A 22612-nucleotide genomic window follows, 5' to 3' on the forward strand; every position below is an offset into this window, starting at 1 on the left:
ATGGTTTCACCATCAGCCACCTGATACAGCTTGTAACTTGAGAGTCTTAAGCCTCATATTAAAACTGAAAATGTTTCCACTAGAATTATCTTGTAGAGCTGACAAATTCCTTTCAACTACGTAATTCTGTTGAAGTCATGGCAAAGAAGTACAGTATCATGATAAGAAATAATGGTTACTGAAGAATGCTATAAAACAGCTTGGGTAACATCTGGCCTATGATCCACTGAAATATCTAATATGGCCTAAAAATATAAGACATATCAGTAAATATTACAAAAATAATATGGACTTTACATATTCATGAATTTTCTATGCATCTACATTCCTGAAACACTAGTAGAGTTAACAGATACTTAGAAAAATAAAAAGTCATATAAACCACAAATAACGAAGATTAGAAAAATCACAAAGGGGTTTGTAACACTGATACTGACTTTCTTTGGGTGGCACTGTCAGACATAATAAAAACTGAAACCACTACAGTTTCAAATTCTTCTTTTGATCGACCAATACTAATTTACAGCACTAATCACCAAACCAGTGTCTGTTCCTGTACTTTATCAGAAGGCTTCAGACAATATAATTCTCCGGTACAGGCCCACTGCCAAAAGCCTTTGACCACCAACGAAATTTCTGCCATGACTGTGTTCCAAGTCATATCTTTGTTGCTGACTGTAAATAACTGTCATAATTATATAATTTAAGTATGTATTTGTGATGACATTTACATCCTTGGCTTAGGCCTACCAAGATTCTATGTAATGTAAATCTTTATTCTTTGACATCTCTTCTAGTAGTTCATATTCAGCAATAACAGATGGCAGCAGTTTACATGCAAAAACATACACAAGTGTATTTGTCTTTTTCATTTCAATTAATGTGTGCTGTAAATTGAAAGGATGCTAAAGGGTTGTCACAAAACATCCTAAACTCTATTTGATCGCAATTCTGATATTCTCCTTCTGTGTGTACATAAGAACTACTTCTGATGAATAAATTTTGTAGTGACTGCTTCCCTAAAACGCATCAAACAAAACAAAAGTGAAAATACAAATTTAAAAAACCTCTAGTTTCAAACAGCAAAAGAACACAAAATTTCCTGTATTGAATATATAGTTCATTCAAGTACTGCACAATTTCAGATGGAAAAAATAACTTCTGTTCATAACTAAATAGCAAATGAAGCCAATATCCTTGCAGCCCGATTCATGATCTCAACTGAGTTACAAAATTCCTTATCAAGAAAGAGTAACTTTCTGCCTCAGAAGCCAACTGGATTCATTCCACATGGAATCTATCAATATAGTGTGTCTGTGTATCACCTACATCAGAAGAATTTAAAGGATGAAAAACATTTCTTAAGCTGCATCACCAGGAGAAAGAGGGAACCAATAAAGATGGCCGTCTTCTGGCTCATAGCACCATGTAGTCTGGTAGATCAGGGTAATGACTCATCACCCTGATGATGGAGGCAGCAAGGACCTCTGAAATGTTGGTAAACTTCTACCAGACTACACAGCGCAACAACCCAGAAGACAGCCATGTTTGTACTCAACACCGCGAGAACCTCAAATCCTACTAAGTATGAAACAAGTACTATTGCATTAACAAAGATCTTGAGACACTACATCCCCAAACACAGCCTGCTTCTTACAGCATCATCAGCTCTCAGCGCCTGCCACGGAGGACCCCGTATATGTCGAGGAAAGTGATACAATTTTTATTCTTGAATTTTCTGGCGGTAGCATAGCTACTGATAAGGCCTCCCTAGCCAGATTGGTTAAAGGGGAGAGGTCAGACTAAGAGAGGTACTCTGGTCCTCCAGGTTGGGGGTTGGTTGCAAGGCTAACAACCTTGCACAGTAAAAAGGAAGATGTTTTGAAACCTCAAAGCCTCGGACAGACGGACCTAACAATAGGACCGAATGGAAGAGGAGAAATGAGGAGGCCATGGACCGAATACGGACCAGAGAGCAATAGAAGAAGAAGAAGAAGATATTAATTTTCAAATAAGAAATATTTATATTTCCCACTGATGCGCACATAAGTTTTCACATCTACCTCCAAAGGATTATTGCTTGTGGCAATTCAATATTGCACTTAATGTCGGCAGTTTCTGTAGTTCTTTCCTGAGGCAATGTAATAAAGATTTCTGTCTTCTGGGTTGTTGCGCTGCCTCCGTCATCGGGGCCCTGATGACGGTGGCAGTATGACCTCTGAAACGTTGGTTAACATCGACCAGACTACACAGAGCAACAACTCAGAAATCTTCATACTTACCACTGTGAAAACCTCAAATCTTACAATGTAATCAAGTCTTGGCATTATCAGGTTAATTCACAATGACGCTTATGAGCCCGCAGGTAGCACGTGGCAACACATTACCTACAACTGCAAATTCCTTTAAGCAGATCACCATTTCATATAACTCATCCATTTGGGCATTCTACACAAATGACACACATTCAGTACCTTATGAGTAGCAATAAGAAGAAAAAACATCGGAAAGCAAAAGCTACGAGAAAGACACGTCTACTTACCGGTTCATGTGGATGCCTGTAATCTGAGGAACTTTCTCCCACGGTGCTTCTATCGTCTCCTATACTTCGATCCCATTCTACTTCCTTCTTCAAGGACTGCAAGAATTTAAAACAGGGTTTCAATCAAAACTGCATTATAACATCCACAGTGAAAGGATGGAGTACAATAATAAGAAATAAAATAATTTTAAGATAACTCTGAACAGATTTTATGCACTCTAATATAATTAATGTCACTTCAACTGGCCTGTAAAGAAAGTGTCTTAATATCTAATTTTTTCGGTACTTATGGGTTATCGGGACACAAACAAATGTTTCATTGTAGAAGTACCTGACCGTTCGTTCACAACTGTAACTTATGTCATTTATCCACACACATTAACCTAACCTATTTTTAAAGTGATGTGTCCCGATAACCCACAAGTACCTTTTTTTCTAAGTAAAGTATTTTTGTTTAAATTAATATTATGCTGGGAGATACAAATAAAATTCTCATACACAACTGTTCTTGTCCTGCTATTTCAGGATAATTCTAATCTTGCTAAAATATCATGAGCCTGAACCAGATAATGAAAATTCTTACAGTGGCTCAAACGTGAGACGAAATGCCAACCTCGTTCTACGACTGAGATTTACCTATCCCATACAAAACTATGGTCTTGTCATTAGTGAATTGGATATATTTTTAATATTAGTGCCTTACTGATCACATTTACTTCTTACTCAAGATAAATCTACTGTTTACTGCATACATTTTCATACTTCCAGCACTGAATGAAATTTGCACCCACACTATTAACATTGTGGATAAAAAATAAATACTCGAGAGATTTTTTACCACACAGTATCAATCACTTAGTTAATTATCTTGTATAAAATGAGAAGGCACTTATGCAGCTATAGTGAATTGGAAAGACAGGAGAAAGCGTGAGAGTGCGTGCACGTCCTATCGATTTTCTCGACCAGGACTGACAAGAGCCACAAATACCCTAGGTCACCCCAGTCAGTGCCCTCACTGTAAAATTACCTTGCTCTACAATTAGGTAATTTCTCTTAATTAACCAATGTTGCATAGGAACTTACACCCGTGCACTAAAGGGCTACTGGCGCGACTTTAAATGAGTGGTTTAACAGTATTTTAGTGTGACGCACAGTCAGGTAAACTATGCATAAGCCACGACTCTTGGTCGACACAGGTTATAATGTTTTATGCGTTTCATATCTCCCCTCCCCATATGTGCTATGTGTCGTCATCTTCTCAGCTGTTGCACACGTAGTTTTACAATGAACACGCTGCCTCGAACTTCAGGCTTCAATCCTACACAAGCACGACAAAAAAGAGATCATAATCTAAACCCACAATCAATTTTCTTACCGTACAGCTTGTATGACTTAAGAAAATTTGTCAAACCATATCTGCTGTAAGATATGTGTTATGCATTGTGGACTCATAAATAATTACTGATACCAATTTATAAAAAATTTTACATAAATTATTTGAACCTTATATTTTCTCCAATTTATTAAATTTTGTTTTGTTATTATATTTATTTAAATTTAAAACCTAACACTGCACATACAATCTTAATCCTAAAGTCTAGAACTGTGCTTGCCTAGAGAAATCTGATTTATCAACTACAAAATGCCCTGACAAAGAGAATGACTAATAATTTGCATGAAAACTAGTCTTTTTTAGTTTTAACCATATACTTTTTTCTTTTGAGGAAGGCAGTGACATTAAAATAAACAGTTTACATGCAGACATGGGCAAGGTACATAAGGAATCACTCACAATTTTTGTTTAAATTACAGAATGACAAATGCATTATTCAAAAACAAAACATTGGGAAAATCTTTCTGACTTCCCAGATGTAAATTTCACTTGGGAATACTTACAAGAGGAACCTGCTGCACTGGTAACATGCCAGATGGGCCGGGCATGGGCTCACTGCTGTGTGGTGATGGCAATCTGCTTGCGGCAGTGACCGCAGTAGCGGGCGGATTACACGAGGTTGCGTTAGTAGTTACTGACATGTCACTCGGTCCTGCACAACCACCATGAACAGAGGAGAGATCATCAACATCTGGTGTTTCTACCCTCCCAGCCCCACCTTCATCACAACTCTCATTGTCATCGCAACCAGAGTCATGTCGAACTTGAGATGCCCTTTTACTTGGGGGTGGTGATAAGCTTCCACCAGGAGGTGGTGGTGTATCAATATCCTCATTCATCAGTCTTGTCGCTTCTGCCACCTCTGTTGTCATTGGTGTATCTGGCACGTTTATGCTGTTAGCACTGTGTTTTGGTTGCTGTTGGTGTCCCTCACCCCTGTCTTCCCTGGCAGAATTTAAGTTTGTCATCTCTGCAAGGCCCTTTACTTTCAAGCTTTCTGCAGTCTTCAATAGGGCTGACAACTGACAGTATTCTACATTCACTTCACCCTTGTACATAAATTCAACAAGAGTTCTCAATTCTGCAAATCGCACGTCTTTCAGTATGACAATTGGATGACGATTCGGATGGTCCACAAATAGGGTCTGGAAGTAGGAAGAGCACGCCGAGAGTACTACCTTGTGAGCACGGATTGAATGACCCTCAGCACAAGCAAGTGTTACATCAACAAGGCTCTCGTCTTGAAGCAGCTGACTGAACACACCCAATAAGTTACTTTGATGATTGTTCCACCTAAGGCAGTAATGCTCACTTCCCATGTCTGTGATCTCACCCTATACAACAGAATAAAACAACTCTGTTAGTACAATTAATCGTTAACACATGCAATGGTATAGGTTAAGGTACAACTTTATAAACAAAACATTCAATTCTTCTACTATTTCATTTCACCTGCTGAAGAAACCATGTGGCACTTGTGAACAAATGTGTACAAAAGACATTATTAGTTCGTACGTAAGTACTTTACGCAGTCTGAACTTCCATATGTGCGCCTAGGCCAGCACCATGTTTCCAAACAAACGTCACAAAACGCTACACTGACGCACTTCTTTCCTGCCAGTAAACATCGACTATAATGATCACATAAATCGATCTAATCAACGAAAGGAGGAAAAAATTTTGCACAATAAGAATGACCACCCTCTTCAAAATGGCGGAAATTTTGATGATTCTTATGGGCCCTTCAACACATTTGGCAGACTGACCCTTCATCATTAAGAACAAGACACTTATAAAGAAAACATTCAATATTGACTCCACAAACGAAATATTGCTGAAACCATATGCAGACACAACTTCACTAACAGAAAATCACTGCTAATTAAGTTTACACACAAATATTTACCTTGCTACATGAAACGGAATAAGGCCTGCCACTTCAGCAACGGCGGCTCACCCGGCCTTCTGTGACGTCGCCGGCCTACTGTCAACCGCGCAGTTGACTACCTACGTACATCCAACAAAGCTTGTATCAAGTTTCAACTGTTTATTTCGTACTTTAACGTAACTCAAACACACTTTAAAATAAATTAATGTATTTTAAACTTAGGAAAAGATTCATATACTTAGAAAATAGCTGAAGTACGTCTATCTTACAGTGTTAGAAGTACTTGATTTGACTAGTGCAAGCGGTCAAGCGAGTAGAGTGGGGGTGGGAAATGCTTGTAGCACACGCACGTCTGCTCTCCGAATATTTTCGAGTCATTAGCTAACGCTTCCGTATTAGAATGTGGACTGATGTAATGTAGGCCGCGGAATTACGATTTGGATGGGAATTCTTTACACCTTTGACGTAATATTAAGTTACAGCATTTCCGATATGTGCTAAAAGACTGGCATGTAAGAAATAAATACAGATGCGTCATTATATATTTTTGCACCTGAAGATGGAGATGTAACCAGCCTCTGAAGCGTCGTATTTACTTTTTATCCAGAAAATTTACCCTCTGAACAATAATATTCCATACCGAAAAGCAAAAATATTTCCCTGTTCTTTAAATATGGACTACATCATACTCAAAAGATGTTTTAAAAATAAATTAATTAAATATCGATTCATGTTGTTTACCAACATGTATTATTATCAGCTGTTTAATTTTTACTTAATTTCTACCGACAAATCTGATGGCGACCTACCACCACATTTAGTAACAAATGAGTTGTGAAATTTCCTTAGATAAAACATGTGATTCCTTACAAAATGGTACCGTGTGACGAGTTAAATAAAAAGGAAAGAATGCAATAATTGTATATCAATGCAACTTTCCTTTGTGTTTTCAAGCCTTTTCGCGAACTTCTGCACGTATCTTTATTATAATAAATAAATAAACAAATATGTCTAAGAAGCTTTACCCGGACGGTGCTACAGACTTATGAGTTTTATAAAATGAAGTCAGATCGATTCCGACTTTCGATTAAAATATTCCGTCTATTTTAATTTCCTCGAAGGAGCCCCACTAAGTCCAAATTATGTTAGTTAAATTGTAGGTGCATTTTCTTTAATCAGTCGTTAAATAGGTCTTATTTTCTTCTTCTGATCACGAAGTTAGCCCAATAAATGACCTGTTTCTGCCCAAAACTGTAGCCGTGTCGTAGTGATGTTCTCACGGCGGCGAATATGAAGATGGCTGTCTTCTTTAATTTTGCGCAGTCCACTCTCGTAAAAATTTAACGACGTTTCAGAGGTGATTGCTGCCTCTATCATCAGTGCCCTGATCCCCGAAGACGGTCATACAGTTCTTCGTTTTCCACGCGGGCGTAGCCAAGAAAGAGTTCATTAAATATGTTGCCAGCGCCATTGTAATTATTTAAAACTCTGTAACTTAATCCCCCCTTAAAAAGAGAAAAAACGGAATTGATGTTTAAAATCATATGTTCAATACTCGTTCATAACCAATCATCACAATGCAGTTAAGGATTTACAGTGTTTCACACAAATCATCTCCTTTTTGCAAGAAACAGGAAGGTAGTGACCATGTACTCCATGATGTTGATCTGTAGGAGCCAGCGTTTCGAAGAAATATACTGTCTCAATCTTCAGGGCTGAAACCCTGTTTCTACGAAACATTGGCATATATCGAGGAGTCTACACGGCGCAAAAACCCAGAATATCATCATCATCTTCGCTGCTTCAAATCTCACAAATTTATTCCATTTATTTAGTGGTGAAAAATACGTCACGTAACATTTTTATATAAAAATTAAATGGCATAGAAACATGAAAATAATTCTTACTCTTGCCTTACTATGGCGATCGAATTAAGGCAGGAAGTATACTCGGAAATATAAATGGACAGGCCTACAAAATTTTCGTCGTAAAACTTTAAAGACACAGACCACGTGGGATTGGACTTCTGATTTTAAATAATAGGCATATTATCACAAAAATCCAACATTATACAAGTGTCATGTCGTGTATTTCTCAAAATATTTTCTGTTCCGTCAAGGGTCTCACAAATCACTGGTTCAAATACAGGCATATGAAGGATTTTTGACATCATTGTCACTAAAATTTGTTTACAATAATTTGCAGGTCCGATTACAATCCGCTACTTAATGGTCTCTTTTCAAAACTCGGCTTGCTTCAACATAGGTCAAGCCTGGATTTTGGTTGCAGTTATTTGTAAACCCCCCCCCCCAAAAAAGAAAAAAAAAAAAAGAAAAAAAATGGATGACAGTGAAAAGGTAAGTTGAATTTCGGAGTTTGTGGAGGATTAAAAGACGATTTCAAACTCCTTTGCACGGCCTTATTTTCTAAAAACACGTTTATCATTAAACACCAATAAAAAGTCATTGCGTTACGTGTAAAGGCCGGCCAGTGTCACGCGTTTTTCAAAGTAGATCTAGGACCTACCAAAAATGTTTGAAACAAAAAGTTTCTGATCATTCGCTTTACTTTTTAATACTTTATTACTTTTGATTATGAGACATTTTATGGGAGCTCGATATAAGCTTCGCCTAATATTAGGCAACACAAAATCAATTCTGACCAAAATGGAAGACGTCCCTTACAAACTAACTAACTAACTAGATGGCTTACCGAACCCGAAGGTTCATCACCGAATTAACCAAAGCCCTCCACCGGACCCTGTCCTGGGCCAACAAAATCCAGTTTCCTTCAACTCCTATCTCCCATAGATCTCGCCTGAGATTATCCTCCCATCTACGTCTAGGTCTCCCCAGCGGTCTCTTCCCTTCAGGTTTCCCAACTAGTACCCGGTGCACACCTCTTGTCCCATCCATGCGCGCTACATGTCCCGCCCATCTCACTCTTCTCGACTTAATCACCCTCACAATACTGGGGGAGCAGTACAGATTTTTAAGCTCGTCATTGTGCAGTTTTCTCCACGCCCCATCGTCTTCCCTCCTAGGCCTAAATATCCTCAAACACCTGCAATCTGTGTTCCTCCCTCTGAGTGAGAGACCATGTTTCGCACCCATACAAAACAACAGGCAAGATTATTGTTTTGTATACTTTAATTTTCAGGTTCTTAGAAATCAGATAGGAAGACAAAATATTTTGAACTGAGAAGTAGCTAGCATTTCCGGAATTTGGTCTCTTCCTAACTTCCTCATGAGTATCATTTAGATTTGTTATTGTTGTTCCCAAATATTTGAACTTTGCAACACTTTCAAAAGGATTTATTAGCCAGCCTAAGACGATTCTGCCCGCCTGTCTTCTGATGACGAGATACTAACATGTACTTAGTTTTTTTCTGAATTTACTTCTAGCCCCACCTGTCTACTAGCCTCTAGTAAAACTTCTGCGTTCCTCTTTATTGTATTCATATCGTCCCCCAATAAATTAACATCATCAGCATATGCCAATAGCTGATGTGTCCCATTCAATTGAAAACCCTCCTGCATACCTTGGACCTTCCTGATGGCGTATTCTAGCGCAAAGTTAAAGAGCAAGGGAGACAAAGCATCTCCTTGTTTTAGACCGTTCTTGATGAGGAATGTCTCAGATACATATTTACCTACTCGAATTTTGCTACAGGTTTCATTTAAGCCGTCCCTTACAAAACTTAATAGAAATCTGTAGAGTAAATAAACGTGAGACAGTCGGACTGATATAAACACATGAATTTCTCATTACACGTTAACTTTGAGACTGATAACAATTCTGCAAATCTGAGAGTAATACAGCACACAATTATCGCCGCAAAACCCCCAGGGAAAACGTATTTTGGTAGACATAAGACCAGGTGTGAGATGGCAATAGTAAAATAAGCATAATGAGGAACTGGATGAAAAGGTAGGAGGTGTGTGCAGGAAGTGACGAGCAAACGAACATCAGGTATAGAAGTAAGTTGAGTCTGGGGCGATGTCCTGACGAGCTGAGCGAATATCAGCTTCCCAAGAACTCTGCTACGTGAAATTAGTTCGCTAAAGAACACTTCAGATACTCAAACCTTTCACAGGTTTACAGATAGCAACAAATTTTAGGGCGGCCATGTTTGCCACAAGAATATCAAATATCCAAGTCTCCAGCGGGATTCGAACCTGCGATCACAGTTTTTCAAAACGGCCAAGATCCGACGCCTCATATCTTTAGTTAATTCCGATTATAGATTTTGAACAACACTGCAAGTGTGACACTGGCAGCGTGTCTAGGGTTTTTATAACGACGCACTTCAGCAACCGAGACGTACAGAGAATTAAGGGCGACGAAGGGAGATTTTATATGGACAGTTACAGGGAGAAATTGTTGCAACAAACTTTCACTTCAACACGCAGTGCTGATAAAATCTGTCGTTTTGGAGACAGAATATCCCACGAGATGGGAATATTGGGAAACTTGAGATTCTTCGATGTTTTACATAAATGTTCAGAAGGAAGTTATAAATTGAGGAGAAACATACCTGTAGAACTGTATGTCACACGCGCGTGCGCACAACAGTTCATCATTGATAGTTTTATCGAACATGTGTTGTCTCGTCTTCATATGTCCGGATTCTTTTGGGACAAAGATTTATATGTAGATAATTTTTATGGCCATTTATAGTTTCGTACCCCTTTTTCGTGAGGCGTAATTGTATTGTATGCGCTCACACGTCCTTGACAAATTAGGGTGTGCCGGGACTTGATAAAGGTTACACAGAACACAAGTTTAGATCGACTATCTGCATTCGCGTGGGTAATGTAGCGAAAGACGTAATGAAGATATCACAACGTGGGTTGATACAAAAATGTAGACGTGATGTAAACTGAAGAATGGGAGAACGTGAATGATCAAACAAAGTAATTCAATGAAAGGCAACTGGTGAACGTGGAACGTGCGAGCCAAAACCACTGGATTGAGAAGAAAATTTATAACACAACGGGACAAATTCGAAGGAATGGGACTCGAATGGAGCTGGAAAGGGGAACACGTAGAAGCGGGGACGTTCCAAGCCAAAAAAATATACGTGCGCGTATTTCGGAGGGCAGCGCGGATGGATACAGGTACATTGATACACAACTTCTCTTTGGGATCCGTGTTCTCCACTTCTATCAAAGTTCGATGCAGACACGCATCTCATCAAGCAGCCTCACTAGAGCCTGATTTACGCACGATGACGGAATTCCGATCACTTCACGGGAGAAATTACGGATTTTAATGGCTTAAATAGTGCAATTGTTTTTTAAAACGGTCATCTTGTTGGGTGTATCGTGGAGTCACGTAACACTCTGGGCAGCGCGTCCTTGAGACAGTTGATGGAGGCGATAATGTTAATGATAATAATAGACAGCATCTTTATAGGCTGCTAAAACCTTGATTCATGTAATATTGTATCATGTCGTGTCCTTAGGGACAACTGTGACGAGCTACATCGTGAGGGTCGTCCCTTTGCAGCTGACAGCTGATCCCTCATTATCATGGATACAATGACTGTGTATAAAATGGCACCTAACCAAACCTAACCTAACCTTCCTAAGATCTCTTTTTACATTATTCTTAAAACTGAAATCCCTGATGCCTCCAAACAATAAGTTATGTACATGCTTTGCCCATATAGTTTTAAATCCGACAATATTTAACAGCGTTATTGTCTCAAGTATGGAAATAACGAAAGTCATTGTTTGTCTCTTGTTGTTTGTTGTTCAGACACTGTCAACAATTTGTCTCACATACGAACTACAGTGTCTTACCATTACGTCACAACCGTCATAACGCATACGTCACAGCTGTACGACGATCCGATCTCTCTTCAGAGATCATTACGTCGTACAATCACGATTTCATCTCAGACAGATGACGAATGTTAAAAAGTGATCAGTCATCTAGGCTGTTTATTATGGAGTCTATGAAAGAAAACCTGGGTTCTTAGAAGGCAGCTTTATAAAAATGGTTCACTGTATGATTAATTACGCTACACACAACTGAAATGCAAATTCAGAGTAATGGTTTCGTAAAAAAAAAAACCAGTTTGGGCACATACAATAAACATTAATTTTTAACACGTTGATACTTTAATTATCAACAGCAATGGTTCGCCAGTAAATCGAAAAATATGGCTTTTAAGTGACCGTTCACCACCAAGGCAATGCCTGCTTGCACTTCAAACGCCCTGATGGATTTCGATTAAATTTAGCACTGCGTAGCTACAATAAAATTTCTTGCATAAAATTTATTTTGATCCTGCAATTTTACTTAATACTACCACACATACAATTCAAATACTGCTTCATCGTGTTTCTAAAAACTGGCTTATATAAATCAAGAATTTAAGATAGGCAGGCACCAGCAGTAATCTGTTTCGGCGTTTATTTAACGGAGCAAGGACATAGGTCACTTATGCGTTGTGCCTAAGTACTGCCGATTTGCTCTGTGATCAGCGCAGCGCAGCCTAGATGTAAAGTGACGAACTGCATCGTGACAAGCTACGCGTCCAGAGGCCATTGCAGTACATCCTCTGACTCACTCCAGTTGTCTGCAGGTTTTAACTTCAAGCGATTCCTCAAATATTTGATGGGACTAATTCAGACTCATGACTGAAGATAAGATTTTCAAAATAAAAGGCTGAAGATACTTAGCTAGTTCTAATGTTACGTAACGACTGTGAATCCATTAAATAATCAACTAATTATCAATCTGAGTGATCCAGAGTGCATCAGCTTCCAAAAGAACGAGGGCTCATCATCCTGTTAGAAGAATCTCACTACAGGATATCTTAATCTGAGTTTAACTGACTTTTTCCCACGTAGATGTTTCACAAGTAAAGTCTGCATTAATCGACATCAGAATTTTGTCGATTTAGATCGTCGAAATATAGAATAAAATAAGACAGTAAGGCAGATGTGCCATCAAGAGCAATTGCTAATAAAAAAAAGGAGACCACCAACTTCAAGAAGTAAAGTATTTTATCAAAACACCTGAATGCATGGTCTATCTGGCTTCTGTGACCTTTTTATTACAGGCCTGTGTAAAGTAGGCCTAGTTCCCGTAGCTCGCAATCTGAGGTGTTATGGGTTCACCGTCTGGCTTTCTGGGCAGATACAAACGTGTCGGAGGACCATGCCACATCCTCTGTGTCAGAGGAAACGTTTTCTGTCCATTTTCCAAAACGTTGAAGATCAGGAGACAAGTAATACACGCAGAATTCGAATGCGGGAACCTATTGGGAAGCGTCCACTTTAATGACCGGGAATACTTGAGGATAACATGAAGACAATTCTCAGGGAGAAAGAACTCGAAGATGAACCAGGCCCCGAATCCTGTATCAGCTGTGCTGAGCCTTCGATTTATGCCACCATATTGCTAACTGTATAATTTTCATTACCCACATTAGCGCCGTGAAGTGTTGACACTTTTCAGTGCGGTGCTGCACTACCCCCTGTCGGCTGTCCCCGACATCGTCTTTTTCATCAGCAACCCGAGGATACGAAACATCATAGTGACAAGAAACCAATTTGACATGGACTTTATCAAATACAGAGGTTACTTATCGTCGAATTAGATGAGGGTGGTCAGTTCAAGACACTGTCCTGGAATTCTGATGAGGGGACTGAAGAAAACCACTAAGCTTTAATGCTTCAGACGGGACTCGAGCTTTGTACCTCTGGAATAAGTTAGACGTATGACAGAAGGAAACCTAAGAGAATACAAAAGAAACGAAGCGATGATCATGTGGTTGTGTAACAAGGAGAAGAGTAATTTTTGGAGAGACAGACGTCAAAACACCCCGCTCATTCATCACGATTCTTGCTTTAAATCGCCCGGGTTTGATGGAGTGGTTATTATAAAGCCTGTTCCGAAATTCGATTTCTAAAATGGCTACTCCTACGTCTTCCGACATCGCTCATGCCCCCGGCAGATACATTCACCAAGACAAGAACGCGGTTATCTTTGTGTAATATTTGTCATAATACTGCAATAGAATATCGATAATAGTCGTCGAAATTCGATTTTCGAGCCTCGAGATCGTGAGACGCTCTGCGACTCCGCTTTCCTCTCTCCGCGATGCGTTTGCTTGTGCGAGTAACCTGACCTAGAAAACGAGCAAGGTGCACGGGCCTTACGTCGTATACAGGTCAATGAAGGACCTCGCCAGATAGCCCCTACAGTATTGATCTAGTTCGCCACACAATGCCTCGCCCACCCGGCCACCTACTAATTTTATTCTTCCGTGTCTTTACGTCTCTAAGAAGTCTGAGCCAAAAGACAGTTTAAAAAACATGTTATGGCAGGACGACGCAATTCTTCAAACTTCGGTGTTCTTTAAAATGTCTGTGAAGATTAAACGTAAATTCAGTAGTTCCTGACAGTACGATTACAAACAGTAACTAGGGTTTTCAAGGACTCTTATCTTTACGTTACTGCACTATTATGAATTTCTTTAACTACCTGCAAAGATACGTACGTGTTTAGAATCAACTTTTAAAATGTTCCGGATGAAAATAGTTTAAATGTCCCAGACATAAGTAACAGGACTGCACTTTACCCCACTTCCACACACACGCCCCGCGATTCAAAATGGTATTTAACATAAGAAGAAACAACATTGAATATGATAACAAAGTACAATTGATCTAGAAGAGGGTAACTGATATTTAATGGACATCTGACAAAGGATTGCATTTAGAATATTACATTTGAATTTATATCGATTATACACCTGAAGATGGTTCATTGAAAACCGAAACATGTCGTGAAAAAGATGATGCTCTAATTGTAAATCGAACACTTCGATAGAAAGAGCATCATTTTAATATATTTTAAATATTTTAAATATTAAATGTTAATTGTAGTAATAATATTTTAATATTTTAATATTTAATAAAATATTTTATTGTGATTAGACGGTTAAAATTAAACAATTATAAGAAGAAAATTGTCAATTTCGAAAAGTCTGTTTCTTCTTGAAGCGGAACACAATCATTAAACCCGAAACGTCGTGGTCGATCGATTAACACTCCTGCTAAGTATTTCGGAAGTCCCGGATTTAAATCTCAGCCCGGAAACTCGGCTATCCCGACTGGGGGCTGTCCTAATTTTCCTCAGTCCCTGCTGGGAAATTCCGAGATTGTACCTGAAATTATACCACGACTGTTTCCTTCTACATCCTTTCCAATTAACTATTCACCATCATCCTCTCATCCGACGCTGGAAAATGTATCGTTAAATAAAAATGTTATAAATAAATAAACAACATTAAAGTGATCGGGTCATTGAGGAGTTTCATAACAAAACAGGTTTGTACTTCGCGTGATAAATTTTAAGATTCTGACCGATAAGAAATTATAGGTTGAAAAATGTTACAAATTCTCCCTAATTAACTGTAAAAATTAGCGCTTCCTGCTACAAAAGTTGCTGGCTCTGATGAACGTTCAGGGACATAGTATCTATATTTTCATGTGGTCTACTTCACAACGCCATCTGTACCTGCAGAATACATAGCATCAAATGGGAGGATGATTACTGAACAGTGAATAGAAAAGATGTGGAAGGTAGCGGTCGTGGACTAATTTGAGGCATTATCGCGGAATTTGCCTGGAGGGACAGATAAAACCCACTAAAACTTGTCTGGACAGCCGGTCCCCCCGTACCGAGATGTGAACCTGGGGTACTGAACAGCCATCTTCTACAAACAGCAGCTCTGGTTTAAGATGACGGTCAGTGAATATTTTCTGAAAGGGAAGCCTGTTCGGTCCAAGGTCGGGCCTCCTTTGTAAATATTCCTTGTTAAATTGTTTGTGCATTGGACGTTACAGAGGGCCATTCAACATCTTCCGGTTTGTGTAAATCGCGTTTCTTTTTAAGAGTGACTTTTTAAACGTCAAGCTTATGGTATAAAGTATGGATCACGTCAGCTGGCGAATAAAGAATTGTGCCTAATTTCTTCAGAATATACAAGGATGCAGTTTTACAGTGGTAAAGTAGTGTTACTGGTGATCAGAAATGAGGGACAAATCGTGGCATATTTTAAAGAAGTGTAAACCGAACAGCGTACTGGATAGACCTAAGGAAAAATATAAAAACCTGTCAGGAATTCGATATTTGAAGTTGAACCTCACCAGATGCTAACCAAGTCTGTCTCATGAGGAAATCAGCGCAGACGTCACGTATCAACTATCGAAATCCATTTACTCGTTTCAGAGAGGAAATATGTGGACGGACAGTCAAGTAATCTTCATTACTGGTTCATATGATGTACCCTTATTTCTAGGCGCAGACAACATACGCAACTAGAACACGGGCCCTTTAAGTCTGAAGCTCGGCAAGATCATATTTAAGAATTCAGTCCGTACCGCGAAGAAAACACCACAAAGATTGTCTGGTTGACGCCGTTTAAGGAAATGATCGCTGTTTACACTGAGAATCATACGGATCCTATAAATGCAAAATGCCGAGTTATTGATTGTTGAATCAGGTGGTATATATAGTTACCACTAGGCTGTAAAATATTAATGGAAATTGACCAGTTAGTTCAAAACCTATTAGTGGTATCGAACACAAATATTAATTATCGTCCTGGAAGATTTATTTCAGTTCAGGAAGCCCATATGGAAAATTCTGGACAGAACCGTTTATTAGTAATCAGAATGTCTGTTTAGAAGAAAATACTGAAGGAAATACAATTATTACATAATAAACCACGCAAATTACGAATCGTGTGTACTTCGCTACAACTTGATAAATTCTGCATGTAAATATGTAACTGTTAGTAAATATAGGTCTGAGCTTGCAATTGTAAGTAGAAGTTTGTTATTTTCATACGAAAACTAAATTTTTCTTTGTCAATTTATGAAAGAAGGTCTAAGCACGGCCAGCTCCCGAAACACCCTCTTCTCATTTTAAAATATTAAACAATGGGACAAGTCCATTAACGGCAATATTAAACTACTTCCGTGCTTTTGCTGTAGATAGACAGTGTGAGATAAAACTTGAAATATCGCCGCTGATAAAACCTGAAATGTTGATTACGCTGGTTAAACTCCTTGTGTTAAGGCCTGTAATTTGTCTGCAATTCGTGCATGCAGAATAACGCAGAACAAACACAGGCAGTACGAAGCTCGGATTTTGCAAGTCTTTGAGGTAGAGAGAAATGTCAGGCGATGGGAGACAAGAGGTACTTGTCTTCAAAATGGATGTGACCGTCAACTTTCCGTGGGCCAAATTCGATGCATCTTTGTGGACGATGAATCAATACAATAGTTTATCAAAACAAACATTATTCTGGACCAATTAAATGACGTTGCAATGAAGATTGGACTAATATTTTCACATAGTAGACTTACTATCTTTACTTATCAAGGCCGTTTCATAAAGCCCTGATACCGTCAGCTGTTAGTTAATGGTCATCCCCATCCGCCATAATAAAAGTAATGTGCTGCCATCTTTTATGCTTTTTCCAAACGAAATTTCACGGAGGATTCGCGTCTGGCCGAAAACGTTATCTTACGTGTTTAACGTCGCTTCGCACTTCGCATGAGGTACATAGTGCAGCAGCTATTTCTGAAATACATGTTTTTTTTAATACGTGTTAAATGCATTAAACAGATTTTGCGTAAGGCATGATAATATTTTATACGAGCGTCTTTAAAATGATTTATTATTATGTCCTACGTAATAAAACCCGAAGGTTCGACAGTACTAATAAAAAGCCCGCCATTCCGAATCGATTTCATCCATGACCCACTATTACAACAACCTGTTTATCTAATATGTATCTCAATGTTATCCGTGCGTCTCCTCCTCGCTCTTCAAAGAGGTGTGCACTCATCTTAATCTCACTGATTTCAAGATTTCAACGGTATATTAATGCAAATATCAAAGAAAGGCGAATTTTCGCAACAAATCAGGCAGAGATAGCATCGTTCTGGCGTAATTCATAACATTAAACCCATCTAAATATTATCAGATATGCTTACAAGCAATGTGAATTGTCAGTTACAAATATGGCGGCGGCGTAACAAATGACAGTGTCATGACGTCAGTCTGGTCTGTGGTAATCTTCATTACGTAGTGACACGAAATACCTTTCCATTTATTTGTCACGCACGTTACATCGTTTCATTAAACAGGCTTCACTCTGCACCTGTTAAATGCGTGGTTTTATGAGACAAAATCTAGTAATTTATAATTAATAAACAAAGTGACAGTCTCCTCAGATTGACTGACAGACGCAACGCGTTGGCCTGTCTGACTAAACGTTGTGACTTTCACTAGTTATTCTATTTTGTATTATGGAAGGATTAATTTCACTCGGTCGTATGAACCAAAATGAAATTCGTTCAAAAACTATTCGAAAACATCTTGTGGAAAATTCAATCTTAGTTTCGGAGATGTGACGAGTAAAAGAACTGATCTCTAAATTTTCAATTCTCTCACGAACTTAAGCAAGATATATCCAGGCCACGAATGGACTGAATCACACGCTTGGGACTGTCGAATAACTGTTTCTTTCATGCGTGCTACAAGGCTTGGCCATCTGATCGTCATTTATTTCATATTGGAAACAGTGCTGCAGTCTATTGAGAGATCAACGAACACAAAGCAGTAACCTTTGAGCACGGTTCGCGCCATGCGCCATGTTCGTGAGGATTATCACGAAATCTCTCGTGTACAAAATATTAAAGGAATACAAATCAAAGGGTCAGTTAAAATCGTCGTTTAAAACAAACTGAAAAAGAAGACAATAACAAATGATACTGACAACTTAATTAAGGCCGCCTTCGGAAAGAGGGTGATCTCAACCGGGCTTTGTGCGATCCTCGATACAGCGTATGTGCAGTGAACACTGCTCTCGGGAAGCGTAACCCTCGGGCCGACACGTGCTATGACGTATCGCGTAACGCTGAAGTTTCGAGATATTCCGTGTCGTGTTGCCGTGTCTGACACGGCAGCCATAAAGCCAATGAGGTGCTTTACGTTTCTGCGTATCGGAATCTACGTCACAGTGGCCTCGCGGTCTGAGGCGTGGGCCTTGTGCCGCTTGGTCCCTGGGACCGTGGGTTCTAATCCCACTCAAGCCATGGATGTCTGTGTTGTGCTGTCCTGTGTACAGGTAGAGGCCTCGCGGCGGGCCGATCCCTCGTCCAAGGAGTCCTACCAACTCTCTATAGATCAGAGCCAACGAAAGTTGGGACTCGCAGATGCTCAGGCACTTTAAGCACGGGTCGTATAAAAATCATCATCATCATCACGGGTTCTACAGCCTATTAAAGGTCTTGACCGCCCAACAATGCACTTCCATTGGTCCCTATATACTGCCTCCGCCCTGATGACGGAGGCAGTATGACCTCTGAAACGTTGATAAACATCGACCAGACTACACAGCGCAACAACCCAGAAGACAGAAATCTTCATACTCATCGCCCTGATGATGGAGGCAGTATGACCTCTGAAACGTTGGTAAACATCGACCAGACTACACAGCGCAACAACCCAGAAGACAGAAATCTTCATACTAGGAATCGTCCTGATGATGGAGGCAGTATGACCTCCGAAACGTTGATAAACATCGACCAGACTACACAGCGCAACAACCCAGAAGACAGAAATCTTCATACTCATCGCCCTGATGATGGAGGCAGTATGACCTCTGAAACGTTGGTAAACATCGACCAGACTACACAGCGCAACAACCCAGAAGACAGAAATCTTCATACTAGGAATCGTCCTGATGACGGAGGCAGTATGACCTCTGAAACGTTGATAAACATCGACCAGACTACACAGCGCAACAACCCAGAAGACAGAAATCTTCATACTCATCGCCCTGATGATGGAGGCAGTATGACCTCTGAAACGTTGGTAAACATCGACCAGACTACACAGCGCAACAACCCAGAAGACAGAAATCTTTATACTCATCGCCCTGATGACGGAGGCAGTATGACCTCTGAAACGTTGGTAAACATCGACCAGACTACACAGCGCAACAACCCAGAAGACAGAAATCTTCATACTAGGAATCGTCCTGATGATGGAGGCAGTATGACCTCCGAAACGTTGATAAACATCGACCAGACTACACAGCGCAACAACCCAGAAGACAGAAATTTTCATACTAGGAATCGTCCTGATGATGGAGGCAGTATGACCTCCGAAACGTTGATAAACATCGACCAGACTACACAGCGCAACAACCCAGAAGACAGAAATCTTCATACTCATCGCCCTGATGATGGAGGCAGTATGACCTCTGAAACGTTGGTAAACATCGACCAGACTACACAGCGCAACAACCCAGAAGACAGAAATCTTCATACTAGGAATCGTCCTGATGACGGAGGCAGTATGACCTCTGAAACGTTGATAAACATCGACCAGACTACGCAGCGCAACAACCCAGAAGACAGAAATCTTCATACTAGGAATCGTCCTGATGATGGAGGCAGTATGACCTCCGAAACGTTGATAAACATCGACCAGACTACACAGCGCAACAACCCAGAAGACAGAAATCTTCATACTCATCGCCCTGATGATGGAGGCAGTATGACCTCTGAAACGGTGGTTAACATCGACCAGACTACACAGCGCAACAACCCAGAAGACAGAAATCTTCATACTCATCGCCCTGATGACGGAGGCAGTATGACCTCTGAAACGTTGGTTAACATCGACCAGACTACGCAGCGCAACAACCCAGAAGACAGAAATCTTTATCTAATACATGTAACATGTGTTTCGGAAATAGCTGCTGCCCTATGTACCTTAGGGACAAGGCTTGTCTCGGATACAAGGAACTAAATTCTCTATTAAGTGGTGAATAGATGGGATCATAATAATAATAATAATATAGTACTGTTAAATTTACTTTATTAAAATGCTAAGAAACAGAAAAGAATTTGTGTAAGGCTAGCACAAAATTAAAATAAAACAATTAAATAAATGGAATAACATTTATATTTTTTAAAGCGAATATTTCTAAGTCTCACGTCACTTGTCAGCTGACTGCTTATTTCTTACATTCACATCGACCCTTCTTATTAGAATCTACTAACGTAAGATGATTTCAGGCAACAGAGTTGTGGTCAGCCTTTGATCAGACTACAAAAATACATAAAACTAATGTGTAATCTTTTTTTTTGAGCATACGAAGCATAAGAATCCCAGCAATTTAACTTAAGACAGAAACTGGGGCATGAAATATGGAACAAAAAAAGTTATTTGAAGTCTGACGTCACTGCCATTGTCGTAAAGGTGTAAAAAATGATGACCAGCGCGATACATGAAAGAGTAGGCATGACGAAAAGCAAGTTGGTTCACAGATAAAATTACCACACGGCAGAATACCCACCGCTGAGGAGAAGCAGGAAGTTATAGAAGTAATCCGAGCCGTAATATGTGCAAATGAATATAATTACAACACCTATTAATGCTTTTTTACTCACACAAACACTTAGAATTCCTACCGAATTAGTTCGAAAAATTAAAGCATCATCAATGACGTAATTCAAAGGGAATGTCTTAGTCTTTATAATCAAACCAAATAACATTACTTTCTGAATATTAGGATTAATGTAATTTTAATACACCATTTTAAACACACGTACCTATATGACAGACTGTAATAATTTGCACAATAACTAACTAACTAACTAACTAACTAGATGGCTTACCGAACCCGAAGGTTCATCACCGAATTAACCAAAGCCCTCCACCGGACCCTGTCCTGGGCCAACAAAATCCAGTCTCCTTCGACTCCTATGTCCCATAGATCCCGCCTGACATTATTCTCCCATCTACGCCTAGGTCTCCCCAGCGGTCTCTTCCCCTCAGGCTTCCCAACCAACACCTGGTGCACACCTCTTGCCCCATCTATTCATGTAACATGCTCTACCCATCTCATTCTTCTCGACTTAATCACCCTGACAATACTGGGGGAGGAGTACACATTTTTAAACTCGTCATTATGCAGTTTTCTCCATGTCCCATCGTCTTCTCTCCTAGGCCCAAATATCCTCCTCAACACCCGATTCTCAAACACCTGCAATCTATGTTCCTCCCTCTGAGTGAGAGACCATGTTTCGCACCCATACAAAACAACAGGCAAGATTATTGTTTTGTATACTTTAATTTTCAGGTTCTTAGAAATCAGACGGGAAGACAAAATATTTTGGACTGAGAAGTAGCAAGCATTTCCGGAATTTAGTCTCCTCCTAACTTCCTCGTTAATATCATTTTGATTTGTTATTGTTGTTCCCAAATATTTGAACTTTGTAACCCTTTCAAAGGATGTATTAGCCACCCTAAGATAATTTGCACAATATATTATTAAAATTACTAAATAATGGGCGAGGTAGTGGAGGTATGCAGCCAGCGTATCATAGATGAGAAATGTATAGAAGATTGTATAGTTGCAAAATCTAGGTGTTGGCGTCAAGATATTATCGTTATATACACAGGGTGAAGGAGTGGATTGGATTCATCTGGCTCAGAATGCAGTCCAAAGAAGGGCTTTTGTGAATACGGTAACCAGCCTCCGGGTTCTGCAAATAACTTGAAATTTTACTATCTGAGCGATAATCGACTTTGACGCAAATCTTTTACCGTTGGAGATGCCTCGCCTCGTAACACGGGACAGCCTGATGCTCTGAAAACTGCTTCATAAATGCAATTCCAAGAATTCTTACTCAGCCACTGTACCAATGTTACCAATTGGAGTTACCTATTTAAATTA

General features: G+C 39.6%; 1 protein-coding gene across 3 annotated transcripts in view; it reads right to left on the reverse strand.

Moving 5' to 3' along the window:
- mamo (maternal gene required for meiosis) overlaps positions 1-22612 on the reverse strand; it is a 75336-nt gene that overhangs the window by 42513 nt on the left and 10211 nt on the right. The window contains exons 2-4 of one of the 3 annotated variants that reach the window (XM_022071738.2): positions 5842-5942; positions 4439-5269; positions 2543-2638 (exon numbers count right to left, since the gene is read on the reverse strand). In XM_022071738.2, coding sequence (XP_021927430.1) covers positions 2543-2638; positions 4439-5254 — 912 coding nt within the window. In that variant the 5' untranslated portion in view covers positions 5255-5269; positions 5842-5942. Of the gene's footprint in view, positions 1-2542; positions 2639-4438; positions 5270-5387; positions 5603-5841; positions 5943-22612 lie in introns of those variants that run through there. The other 2 variants (XM_022071736.2, XM_022071737.2) reach the window with 2 other exon arrangements.

Source organism: Zootermopsis nevadensis, unplaced genomic scaffold (genome assembly GCF_977971745.1).
Source record: "Zootermopsis nevadensis isolate Lab colony 2312 unplaced genomic scaffold, Znev_1.0 Znev_ptg000007l, whole genome shotgun sequence".
Classification (NCBI taxonomy): Eukaryota; Metazoa; Arthropoda; class Insecta; order Blattodea; family Termopsidae; genus Zootermopsis; species Zootermopsis nevadensis.